This window comes from Asparagus officinalis, chromosome 10, assembly GCF_001876935.1.
Source record: "Asparagus officinalis chromosome 10, Aspof.V1, whole genome shotgun sequence".
NCBI classification, from domain to species: Eukaryota; Viridiplantae; Streptophyta; class Magnoliopsida; order Asparagales; family Asparagaceae; genus Asparagus; species Asparagus officinalis.
In genome coordinates, this window is record NC_033803.1 from 9,996,885 (window position 1) to 10,011,426 (window position 14,542).

At 37.6% G+C, this 14,542-nt stretch overlaps 1 protein-coding gene across 1 annotated transcript; it reads right to left on the minus strand.

The window, feature by feature from the left end:
• LOC109826435 lies at positions 1,227–2,042 on the minus strand. Its single transcript, XM_020393467.1, has one exon. The coding sequence runs from the start codon at positions 2,040–2,042 to the stop codon at positions 1,227–1,229; it is 816 nt and encodes a 271-aa protein (XP_020249056.1).

Here is a 14,542-nt window from a genome sequence, read left to right on the forward strand (position 1 = left end):
GTGCATTTGTGAGCCCGAATGGTAAGACTAAAAATTCATAATGACCATAGCGGGTTCGAAATGCAGTCTTTGGCACATCTTCTGGCTTAATCATTAATTGATAGTAACCAGAACAGAGATCAATCTTCAAAAATACCTGAGCTCCTTGTAATTGATCAAATAGATCATCAATTCTCAGTAATAGATATTTGTTCCGAATGGTTACTTTATTCAACTCACGGAAGTCAATACACAATCTCATACTTCCATCTTTCTTCTTCACAAATAACACTGGTGCACCTCAGGGTGACACACTCGGCCGAATGAAGCCTTTATCTAAAAGTTCTTGCAGTTGTATCTTGAGTTCTCTCAATTCAGCAGGTGCCATTCGATAAGGAGCCTTAGAAATAGGACTCGTACCAGGTACTAGGTCAATTGAAAATTCAATTTCTCTATCTGGGGGCATTCGTGGAAGTTCTTCTGGAAATACCTCTGGAAATTCTCGGATAATTGGTATCTCTTCCAAGCTTGGTTTTCCATCATCAACCATCTCAACTGAAGCCAAATAACCCATACATCCACTCCTCAGCGCTCGATGTGCTTTAAGGGCTGAGATGATTTTTAAGGGTTCTTGACACTTACCGCCCTCAAAACAAAATTCAGGTTGGCCATGAAATTTGAATACTACTTTCTTTTCTCGACATAAAATAGAAACATGATTTAAGGATAACCAATCCATCCCCAATATGATATCGAAATCATGCATTTCTAGCATCATTAATTCTACTGGGAGTTCCTTGTCGAGAATATAAATTTTACCCCTACAACCTTGATTTGATACTAATATGCTATCTCTAGGTGTACTAACAAGCAATTCTTATTGTAGGGTATCACATGGTAATTGATTTCTCTTAACAAACTATGCAGCAATAAAGGAATGTGATGCACCAGAATCAAATAATACTCGAGCATGAACCGACGCAAAAATTAGCGTACCTGTCACCACATCCTTGTTTGCTTCTGCTTCATTCTTAGTCAAAGAATAGACTCGGGCATTGGCTTGAGGATATCGATTCCCACTACTGGACTGGCCAGTCTGGAAAATATTCCTAGATGGTTGTTGTAGGGGACAACTTGCTATTTTGTGATCTTTCTGATCACATCTCAAACAAGCTCTGGTATTTCTCCAACAATTTTTTGCTTCATGCCCCAGTTTATGACAAACATCACATCTTAAAGTTTTCTGGTTAGGAATTTGCTCCTCTGCGTCCAAAATTCTGCTTTTTGTTTCTCCAATTCTTATTTCTTCCACCGCGATTATCCTTCCAGAACCACCTCTTTGGGTAGGAGCTGCTCGTCTCATTCTTTGGCTTTTTATCAATTTTATTTTTCTCAATTAACAAGGCCTTCTTTAATACTTCTCCATATGTAGGGAGTTCAAATGCACTGACCGCCTTCCGAATATCCGGTCGAAGCCCTTCCTCGAAGCGACGAGCTCTATCTTCCTCATTACCCAACAAGTGAATGGCAAATTTTGATAGATAAGTGAACTCCTCTTCATATTCAGCTACTGTCTTATCACCTTGCTCCAATTTTCGAAACTCTTGTTCTTTTTGCTTGCGAACAGTTGAGGGAAAGTATTTCACATAAAAGATCTTTTTAAATTCCTCCCATGATATCTTGTATGCATTCTCACCCAACGTCCTGACCTGCATCAGCCACCACCCATAAGCACGGTCTTTTAACATGTATACTGCATAATCAACATTCTCCTCTTCAGGGCAATTCATGTATGTGAAAACCTTTTCCATTTCTGTGATCCAATGCTCAGCAATCATAGGATCAGTTGTTCCCACAAAACTGGGTGGAGATAGTTTCTTGAATTCTCCCATGCCACTTCTTAATTTTGGGTGCTCCTCATTTTGACCATTCGTCTGATTACGCTCAATTTGATCTTGTTGTCTGGTAACTACAGAGGTCACCGCTTGCAGCAGATCCATCAATGCATTGTTGTCTATTGAGTTTCCGGAGGTGGATGCACAAGCAATTCTAGATCTCATCATTTCACCTATTGTCTGATTTAGATCATTATCTCCGTTAGGAGGTGTTTGCTAATTACCTGAAGTCATAGCTTCCTATAAATAATAAAATATTTCAGTCAACTATTATACAAGGAAAATTTCTAAGTCAGTCACATATATGCAATTTAAGTAATTAGGAACTCAATCATTGCTTACCATAATATCACAAATCAGTATTTACAAACCAAAAGTATATTATTTTAACTTTTTTTCTATACATATATCTGAGTATATGGGTTTATATATACATATTTTCTGCCAAAATGTCCTACATAAACCAAAAGAGTGACTACGAAAACCCATATACTGATATTACAAAATTGCCCTAACAGCTATGCTCTATTTCCCCGAGGAAGAGGAGCTGCTGGAACTAGACTTCTCTTCAATTGGTTCGGTCTCCTCTAAGTCTTGGCTATCAACGGAATCGGACATTGGATCTGGATCTATGCCACTAGTCCCTCATCCTTCAAGGTCGAGGTCTGGATTAATGCCTAGGCTACTCGACTCACCCTCAGAGGGGGCAAATCCTTGGTCGTCACTAGGAATCTGGGCTACAAGGAACTTCATGTCAGAGGGGTCGGATGAAATCATAATGATTTCTGAAGGTGATGACTCAATTGGAACAACTTCTACCACGAGATCCTCATCCTCAGCATGATCAAGCTCAGACTCTGATGAATCTATCATAACAACTTCTACGGGTTCGACCTCCGGTGAGTCTGGGGTCATATGGTTAGCCATTATCAAGTTTGGATCAGTTTTATCAGAAGTGTATCCTCAATCTCTTAAGTTGGGTTCCCAGGAGCTATCTACAGAAATCATAGGGCTGGACAGGGTAGATGACGAACTGGAAGATGAATTGGTTCCCGCCATCCTACAAAAAGGGGAACCATCCATCAGCTCACTAAAGAAAAAAAAGACAAAGTAAAACAAAATAAACATCTAAACACTCCTTAATGAACCTAAAAGGCTTTACTATAAAATATTTATATGCATACATGTATATACATATGTATACAGACATGTATATCACATAATTGATCCATACGCTAACACTCATCTAGAGCATATACTCTATGATAGCGTGCCCTACAAGGTTTCTAACGTCAAAAGCTAAGCTCTGATACCACCTTACTGTCACACCTCGAAACTACAGCGAAAATTTATAAAATACGGGGTGCGCGATAGCAGCGACCTGTGCATGAGACAAGTCTTATGCACGGTCAAGCCTGGCACTTCATATCACATAGTTTATTTCAAAATATTCACAAACCTGCTGATGATAGAAGTCAGAGCAACTATATATATGATCGGTACTTACAGCCCACAAGCTCACCGTTATAAACATTTTTACAAAACAAAACAAATTGGCTGAAGATAACATCAAAAAGAAGAGGCTCTCCATATCACGCCTCTCAGCCAAAAGCTCAAACCAAAAGTTCGGCTACTATAAAGCTACGCCGGATCTGAAAATTTTTAAAAAACAACGGGATGAGCTAGCGCTCAATGAGAACATTTTCTACTAGAGTTCCTAGATAACTAACAAAATAGTAATAAGCATAATTCTCAGAAATAATGAATTATAAGTTTTGCATGAGAAATTCAAAGATAGCAAAATACGATCCAAACATCATGATATTGTCTGTTTTCAAGAAAGAATGCAATAATTATATTTTCTTTCTTATGTGCAACTAAATATACTGTGAAGTTTCTTGGAATCAAACCCTTTTTTGAATCAAGGTAAACATTAAGACGGAAAAGAACTAGAAATTTGTACAAATCAGAGAATTATTATTTTCTCAATTTCACAGTCAATTATCAAAATCTTAATTCTCGATGAGTTATTCATAAATATAAAAGTCACCCCATAGGTCACACTGAGGCTACGAATTATAGCCCAGTAGCAAGGGAATGCATAACCGCATCACATAACAGATAATTCCCGGGAATCGAATGTGTTAGACCCTAGAGGGGGTGATTAGGGTCTTATGCTAATCTAATCCCGATTAAATGCCAATTAAAATTATATTGATTAATTTGTACTTGCAAGAATGATATAAGATAGATATGAGCAAGAATGATATGAATAAGCACAAATAAAAAGTACGCTAAGCAAAACACAAACAAACGATATGTTTACGAGGTTCGGTCACCACGACCTACGTCCCCACTCCTCACCTCGAGGAGATCTCCACTATCACAATCTGATTTGGAAGCTGGAACTTATATACACTCGGTTTACAAGCTTACCGAAAACTCTCACACAACCAACACTATGCAATCACACTTTACACACTAAGTGTAGGAACCTAGCCCATGACCTCCTCCTCAAGTGCTCGGATGCAACTACTCCCTGGTTCGTCAACCGACGCCACTCCTATTGGATTCGACCCCGTCTCTCACCTCACACTTCTCTCGGTGTACAAGTGTATTACAAGTGATACTCACAAATAAAGGTTAAATACAATGGTTTGTTCTCAACAACAAATGAGAACGTAAATGAAGCTCACACTCATTAAATCACACCTCACAACCCACACTATATAGTATGAAGATATTAAGCTCAATATTGTGTGTGTGATAACAGTGAATGAAAAAATATGTAACTCAATAAATATAGCTAAAATATGAAAATAAAATTATAAGCTATATGAAAAGATGCGTTAGGAAAACTTCTCAATAAACAAGAAGAACAGTAGAGAATGATGAGGATATGATCCTCAGTTAAAATAAAAAGCCTCTTCTTGTTGTAGCAGACTTCTTTTAAAGCAGATGATCAGAAACAACTTTAAACAGCTCTTTTAAACACACTTAAGATTTCTGTTAAAACTTCACTGTAAAACTAAACTTCATATCTTGAAAGAGAGCAGCAATGGGGTATTTATACCCACTCAAAATATCAGCCAAAACAAACTTAAAAAGACCAAAACAGCCCCAGAAAATCAAATCAGAAAATAGCCGTTGGAAAGCAATTATGAGATCGGCGGTCGACCGTGGAAATTTCGCGGTCGACCGCAAGGCACAAAAAGGCTGAGCATAGGAAATAAAGGCTGGCGGTCGCCCGCAAAAGTCTCTGATGGATTCACGGTCGACCGTCACGATCGACCGCCACACGGTTGACCATCCGGCGGGGGGGGGAGCCATAAAAATGCAGACTATAAAAAATAACCACTGGCGGTCGACCGTGGCGGTCGACCGCAAACTGATATATGCCAGGTGGCAGGTTTTGGGCTGATTTTAAAATTGCATTAAAAATATCAAATCAATTCCAAAAATAGTAAAACTCTGGGAAAAGTTTCTAAATGATGAAATAAACATGTTCGAAAAGGAATTTTTGGAAAATCAATTTTCGTTTGTGAAAACTCCCTATTTTTGAAAAGTGTTCAGAAAACCTGTATTTTCGTGAACATGAAAATTGAGATATGATTTGTTAAAACATATATATATAACATGTATATATTATATATATATAAAGAAGTGTGAATGAGCTGTAAACATAAAATAAAAACTATTGTAACGGAGTTTGATGAGAAGTCATTTATTTGATAGAAAACGTCAAAATTGTGTTAAGTGCACATATATTGAGCTTACATATAAACATACATTACATATAAACATACGATATACGTAAGCAAACTAAACTTATACCTAGGTGAATGCACACACATGAACTTGAATCTTTAACGCTTGATTATCGTGTGTTGAATTACCTGTAAAGAGAAAAACAAAATAACAAAAACTAGAGAATAGATTAGCGATAAATTATTTGACAAATCATCATCAAAACTATAGGGCCAACAGAATGCACCTAACACTGCCATAGGTTACTGGCCAAATACAGATGGGCCAGAACAAATTTCAGAAGGGACAATTGATACGGGTGTATCTTCTCTTCGGAACTTAGCGATCCTCATGGAAGCTTGAGGATAGATGATTCTCATGATAGTATGAGAATAGATGTGTCAATCAGTACAGTGGAACGCAGGAGAAAGCGTGGAACGAGACGACGAGCAGCAGATTCGAAGAATCCAGATTTCTGCCTGTGAGTCGACTCATACATGTACATGAGTCGACTCATCAGGTTGAGTTGACTCATGCCTGTCATGCGTCAACTCAAGAACTCAAGCCATGTTAGCAAAAAGTCTCTGACCAGTCGACTCATCAGTTATGAGTCGACTCATACGAGGTCATGAGTCGACTCATCGAAGGTTTCCTGGTTCGTTTGGGTTTCTGTTCACACGAATACCTGTTGGTTTTGGGCTTGGTTATTTACCAGATTACCATCCACATTTGTACACCTATATAAAGGGTTGTTTAGGGTTTCTAAACATCAGTTTTATCTTCTTAAATCAGAGAGAGAAAGATGAGAGGCCAAGATGTAGATCTAAAGGGTTTTAGGTCTAAATGAGATCCTAATCAAAAGGATTAGGGTTTAGATTGTGAGGATCTTAGAGATCTTAGATCAGAGAGAAATTCTAATCATTGTATTAGGGTTTAGAGAGGATTGAGAGGTTGTTCTCGATTCTAGTGAGATTGTGAGGGAGAGATTGTAATATTTTGTTCTTTATAATTTAGAGAAGGTATTTTCCTTCGCCATACTGAGTTGTTCTTGTGTTTTATTTGTCTTCTTCTCAACCCACCTTTTGGTAATTCCGCGACCAAAAGGTGCTCGCACGGCGACTCGTATCAAGTTGGTATCAGAGCATCAGATCCGATGAAGGGGCATCCTGTGTATGGTCCTTACTCGATCGTAATACAAGAAGCTTGGTGAGATCATTATTTCATTGGAAGTAGTCCAGGTCTTAGGGAGGAAGAAGATGGCTGAAGGAGATAATTCAGCGAGGATTGATGCAATGGAAAAGTAGATCGAGACGATAGGTTCGACTCTCACACAACTCGTCAGTCTTATCTATGGAGGTGGCAAACAAGGTGAATCTTCTTTGAAAAAAATTGTTGAGTCCGATGTGGAGAGAGTAGATTCAGATTCTGACGAGGAGGAGGAGACCGTTAAGGCTGCATTGCATCAAGGAGGTAAGAATTCTTATCAGAACCTGAAGATTGACTTTAAGGTGAATATTCCTGTTTATGATGGGAGTGTTGACGTCGAGAGGCTTGATGACTGGATCGAGCGGATGTAGACGTATTTTACTCTTTATGGCTATTCGTCAAAAAAGAAGATTGTATTCGCGACTTTGAAGCTTTTTGGACACGCGTTGACGTGGTGGAAATCCTAATGCAAGCAGGAGAAGAAGGCGGTATCATAGAACAAGTTTAAGGAGTTACTGAGGAAGCAGTTCTACCCGGTGGGATTCCTTGAAGAGCGTTGGTATAAATGGTACGGCTTGCGTCAAAGGGTCAATCAAACCGTTCAAGAATACACCACGGAGTTCCAGCAGCAGGCGATGGTCCTCAACATTACGACAGAGGAATATTCCGTGTTTATGAAGTATATGGCGGGATTGAGCGATTATATCCAAAAGGAGATGAAGCTATTCACGGTGGAATCAATTGCAGAGACGAGCGTGAAGACTATTGCTCTCGAGGACAAGCAAAAAAAGGGCAACGAGGCTAAGGGAGACTCCAAACAGACGGGAAGCGAGTCTAGTGGTTCTCAATCTAAGAAGGAGAAGAAGAAGGGTGATCCAGGGAAAACAGGGCTGATTTGTAGTCACTGCGAGAAGACAGTACACACAGCTGATCGGTGCTGGGAGAAGTATCCTAATCTCAAGCCAAGAGGGTTGAAGAAGAAGGAGGATAAAAATACATACATGATAGCTCAAGGTCTGAAAGAAGTCTCGGGGATGACAGAGCCCAACAGCAGTCTCAACCTTATGGCAGGAAAGCAGATCACGAAAGAGGACGACGACCCGAGAGAGCAACTCTTTGTTCTTAAGTTGCAAGTGAAGACCAGTTTGGTTGATGCCATTATTGATTCGGACAGCGAGAAGAATTTGATATTCGAAGCGTTGGTTCAGAAGCTGGGTCTGAAGACGGTCAAGCATCAGAAGCCCTATCCATTGGGGTGGATTCAGAAGGAGGAGAAACTGAGTGTAGTTGATCAATGCACTGTCAGATTTGCGCTCCATGAGTATATTGACGAGATCATGTGCGACGTCGTTCCATTGGATGTTTGTCAGATTATACTAGGCAATCCGTACTTATGGCATAGATATGCGATCTACGAGAGGCGGGCTCAAAAATACACCTTCACTAAGGATGGTGAAAAGTTCAGATTTCGTTCGGCATCTCTTCTTAGAGAGACAAGCTTGGGGACGGTGACGCGAGCGAAGAGACTAGTGAATGCAAACAAGAAGTTTGTCTCGCTGTGCATTAGACTTTCAGAAAAGCCATCGATAAAGGATTACAACTTGGGGCAAACGGTGACTACGACGAGATGCAGGACGAATGAGTTGTTTCCGATCGGACGTCAAGACCAGGTTCCTAGCAGGGCTAGATGGTGCAGAAAAGATGGAGGAGCTTGAGAGTTTCCTCAGCAAAAGTTCTAAATTGAACGGGACTTTAAGTTCCTAAAGAGGGGACCCATAATACGGGTGTATATTCTCTTCGGAACTTAGCGATCCTCATGGGAGTTTGAGGATAGATGATTCTCATAATAGTATGAGAATAGAGGTGTCAATCAGTACAGTAGAACGCAGGAGGAAGCGTGGAACGAGACGACGAGCAGCAGATTCGAAGAATCCAGATTTCAGCCTGTGAGTCGACTCATACATGTACATGAGTCGACTCATCAGGTTGAGTCGACTCATGCCTGTCATGAGTCGACTCAAGAACTCAAGCCCTGTTAGCAAAAAGTCTCTGACCAGTCGACTCATCAGTTATGAGTCGACTCATACGAGGTCATGAGTCGACTCATATGCAGTTTTGAGTCGACTCATCGAAGGTTTCCTGATTTGTTTGGGTTTCTGTTCACACGAATTCCTGTTGGTTTTGGGCTTGGTTATTTACCAGATTGTCATCCACGTTTGTACACCTATATAAAGGGTTGTTTAGGATTTCTAAACATCAATTTTATCTTCTTAAATCAGAGAGAGAAAGGTGAGAGGCCAAGATGTAGATCTAAAGGGTTTTAGGTCTAAGTGAGATCCTAATTAAAAGGATTAGGGTTTAGATTGTGAGGATCAGATCTAAAGGGTTTTAGGTCTAAGTGAGATCCTAATTAAAAGGATTAGGGTTTAGATTGTGAGGATCTTAGAGATCTTAGATCAGAGAGAAATTCTAATCATTGTATTAGGGTTTAGAGAGGATTGAGAGGTTGTTCTCGATTCCAGTGAGATTGTGAGGGAGATATTGTAATATTTTGTTCTTCATAATCTAGAGAAGGTATTTTCCTTCGCCATACCGAGTTGTTCTTGTGTTTTAGTTGTCTTCTTCTCAACCCACCTTTTGGTAATTCCGTGATCTAAAGGTGCTCGCACGGTGACTCGTATCAACAATACAGAAGGGCCAATACAGAAGGGCCAAATAAAGGTGCATTCACCATATGGCAGACAGAAACAATCCATAGTGGACTATTTGAGGGTTTGAAAACATCGAGATCACATGTCAAATGAGTAATACTTTGCATATCAGAATTTACAGATATTTGCAAATGAAGTTGACAAGGTAAAGTTTCTCATTTTAGTTAAAATAGTTTACGGATATTTTTTTTATCAGATACTAAGTCACGAAAAATCTTTGAATCCGTTAAACTGTTGAAATATATTCCAAATACTTCATCAAAAACTTTCAGATAAAACAATGCCCACAATTATTTAAAAATTACACGAGAGCCAAATTCATTTTTCATATTTTATATAGAAATCAAATTTGCTTTTCATATATTGTACGAGGCTAACATCGTATTATAGGATAGATCACAACAGAAATTGGTCAAATCTTTATATACATGAAAATGACAATATTTATTTTTCGATCACAAGATAAATCAAATATAATACTCGTGCAATTTTATATTATAAAATACTAGTGAGAAATGAACTCACCTCTAGTGAACACGATTATCCAAAAATATTAGTCCCCTTGATATCAACCAGATCCTATAATATAAGATATAAGACTAATTATTAATTCAGGACAAACATATATTATAGGTAAATCAATTCATAATCTAGAGTCTACTAATTTCAAATATAACCAATAATAATTAAATTCTACAGTACATATGAGCTTATTGTTAACTTTAGCAATTTATTAAAATTTTATAACTTTCATATACTAGCTTTTTTTGGATTTCCTAGTAATTTATGATAATGCAGGGTTTTATATGGAATTTATCAAGTCTAAAAGTTATTGTTTATTCCTCAGATTGGACTTGTTTGTAACTGAACAAAAGACAGGGGCCTAATAGATATTTTCTAGTCCTTTTTCAACCATAACTTATTACTATAAGGTTTGCTTCAAAGTTTTCCATGGTTCAGGGGCTTAAAGCAAATTTTCCTCTCTTATATTATTACAACATATCATCTTCCTCCTCCCTTCTTCGTTTCCTTTTTTTTTCTTTTTTTTTCCCGTTCCTCTTTCTCTTCATCTGCTCTCTCTCTCTTTTTTGGGTTTTCTTCTCCTCTCCCCCCCATGGAGCGTATGACGGCGACGAGGAGCCCGCGACGACAAGGAGAGGCGACGGCGGAGACCCCCCCCCAAAAAAAAAAAAAAAAACTAGGTTAGTTTATTTTTCTTTTTCTTTTTTTTTTCAGTTAGTTTCATGCATCCTAAACACAGAAAAAAAAATTCCTTTGCAAACCCTAGATTCTTTTATTTCATATTCATAACAATTTAACTCCCTCGCTCATTCTAATTTGATTCGATTTACTAAGATTTACTATGAAATTTGAAAGGAGATTATACCTCAATTGATTGGGATGTTGATTTGTTGCCTTGGTCTCCTTTTCTCCCTTCACAAGCTTTCTAATGATTCAAAGAGTTTTGTTAAGGAGGAGAGGTGTTGTCTGTTTTTTTTCTTCTCTTTTTTTTTTCAATTTTCCTATGGTTTTCTTTGAATTTTCTGTTTTTATTCTTCCGTTAAAGAGGTGCCGACCATATTGTCGAATGAATTTTAGCCACAAAACTTTAACGTGGCAGATAAACGGGAGTTAGGGTGAAATTCCTAAAATGCCCTTAATTAATTCTCTAATCTGTAATTAAAAAAAATTCCATTAATCAAGTTTTAAGGCACTAATTATTTAGGCTACTACACTATGTACGTCAGTTTAAATCATATATCCCCATTCCATCTACATAAATGACTATGAGGGTTACTAGGACTTTCGTGGGATTCTTGGTGCATTTTGCTTGATTTACAGCAAGTTGAGGAGGCTACATCATGTTTGTAGAATCTTTTTTTTCACATATATACTCTCCTACTTTAAACTGTAGTCTGCTTATTTCAGAGGTTTTATTGAGTTTCTTCAACAAATGAGCTGTCTTATGTGATAAAAACGATGAGGTTCATATCTTCATATCATCTGATTTGAAAAATAGAAAAAGATAAATTATGCTGCAACATTGAGAAAAACCACGGGCCCCTCGTTGTACTTATATCTGACAAGAGTGTGTTACGTTTCTAAAATTTAGTAATGAATCGTCATGCGGCTTCAGCTTGGGCAGAATAAGCCCGCCTGTAAGAGAGTATTGAGTGAGATGTTGTAGAGGTTGTTGGAGCTATGAATGAGCGATGTTGATATTGTGGAGAGGAGTCTGCTAGAGTAGTGTTATATGTCCTTAAACTTTCAATATATTTTTGTGTAATAGTTTTTGTTGGCCTTCTTGTTTTGATGATGTTTAACAAACAATTTACCACTAATGTTGTTTGTCTAGTATTTGTGTTTTCTTATTTATTATAGACAAACAACGTAGTTGGAGGATGGATGGAATCGAGCCTTAACGATCATATCAAATGGAGGTTGGCGGAATTATGGAGTGAAGCAACGTCAACTCAAGTTAAAGATCCAATTACAAGCTTCTTCCGCAAAGTTTACCAAGTCATGCTCAATGAAAATCAAGATCAAGCTTGGGTAACTAGTTTAGGATTTATATTATGTGTGTTAAGTACTCTAAGCTCAATTATCTATACACACATATTTATTAGTTTCTTCGTATATATATATATATATATATATAGTTATATATATAGTTATATATATACATAAGGTTTGGTTTTTTCATTTTATTAATTAGAAATACAATTATTATATTTACTATTGTGTTTTTGAAAACATCGCATAGAATATGCAATTTTATGAAAATTCTATATTCTTAGTTTTTGGTCTTAACAATTATCATATACATATTTTATTAAGTCTACATAATCATTGTGCAAAGTTTTAAAAGTTGGTTTAGGTCAAAACATCAAACTCATGTGTTTACATTTTCGTGTTTTGGACTATTTTGTAAAATGATGATATTTTTTATTTGGGAAGTCCTTTTTAGAAACCAGTCGTTGTAGCATGTTTATTATCATGTCTACAATCATTCCCCAAAGTTTTACATTTTTTGGAATTTATTTGATATTTTTAAACAGTGTTTTAAAATCAGAAAAACTGTTTTCAGAACTTCATTTTCATGTATCAGTCCTCGGTCGACCGCATCGGTCGACCGCACCTGTGTTCTTTCGTCAGTGGGCAGTAGAGAGTTTGTCGGTCGACTGCCGCGGTCGACCGAGAGCTCGAGACTTCCCACGATCGACCGTACCGGTCGACCGAAGAAGTCTCTGCTCGTTTTCTCAGTTTGGGATCTGGATCGCGGTCGACCGCAAATTTTTTTGGTCGACCGCCGCTCTGTCTTTTTAGTTCCAACGGCTATTTTTTCCAGCTGTTTTCTGATGGCTTTTTGGTCTTTTGTTTGGGGTTTTTGGCTGAGGTTCTTGGAGGCTATAAATACCCCATTGATCTCAGTTCTCAAAAATAAACTCAAACTCTAGCTTTACATTTATATACTTGTTTGATTATCATTGCTCTTAAGCTAGATTTTATATTTGAGTTTAGTTGATTTGATTTTATTTACTCATTGTTACACACACCCACTTTGAGCTTATTGTATTTGCATTCATAATATACTTAGGGTTGTGAGAGTTGTAACATTGAGTGTGAGCTTTCATTGTGTTCTCATCCATAGTAAAGAACAAACAATTATTGTATTGAGCCTAATTGTGAGATCACCTTGTAATACACTTGTACACTGAGAGGAGTGTGTGGTGAGAGTCGGGGATCGTTCCAAGAGGAGTGGCGTCGGTTGACGAACCTAGGGAGATGTTGTAACCGAGCACTTGAGGGAGACACGGCTAGGTCCAACACTTGTGAGGGTGTAGAGTGTGATTGTAAGAGTGTCGATTGTAAAGTTTTCGGTTAGCTAGAAAACCGAGTGTGAGGTGTAAACGTTATTCGGGTGAACGTAGAAAACCCGGTTGTGATGGTGGATTTCTCCCCGGGAGTGGGGAGCGGAGACGTAGGACGGAAGGTCCGAACTCCGTGATCATATTGCTTGTTTGAGTTTGGCTTAGCACTTATATTTGTTCATCTTTATAGCATTTCTCTCATTGTTTATTTCATCCACTATTTCATTTGTTTATGTTACCTTTGTGTTTGCATATCCTTACATATATCATATTGTATATCTCTTTGGTAGGATATATCATCTTGTGCTAGTTTATATATCCTTGCATATAATTTTATCATATAGGATATATTCTTTTTATTCATATTGCTTATTCTTGCTTATAACTCTTGTATATCTATCTTGCAAGATTATATTTGTTAATTAGTTTTAATTGGCATTTAATCAGATTAGATTAGCATAAGACCCTAATCACCCCCCATATATTCTTTTTATTCATATTGCTTATTCTTGCTTATAACTCTTGTATATCTATCTTGCAAGATTATATTTGTTAATTAGTTTTAATTGGCATTTAATCAGATTAGATTAGCATAAGACCCTAATCACCCCCCCCCCCCCTCTAGGGTCCAACAGTTTTGAATATTAATTAAGTTTTATTGTTGCACATATTATTTGGATGTCTTTTATGTAATTGTTATATTATCCTTAGAAAATTGTTTTGTTAGATCATGCACTGTGATAGTCTCTTGCTTAGAGATATGATCTAATTCAGAGGTTTCTTAAGTTTGTGTTTAACTTATAACTAGTAAATGATGACTTTGTTATAACAGGTTATTATGTATGATACTGATATGTGAGATATGGTGGTTGGTCTTAGCTACCGGGAATGAAAATTCCTCAGGTGTATGCCATAAGCGCATATTGTGATATACGTAACACAAGACCACATTTGAATTCTTTAGGACGAGTCACCTAAGAGATAGATAATTTGAATTGTTACGTGGTCCCTTAGACTTGATGATATTGTTATTTTCGATTTGATAATTTAGTATGTGTTGATATGATGGTTATGTGAACGTGGGGTATGTGGGGGCCGCACACACCCACGAGGGTGTCTTGGGTGCACGCGT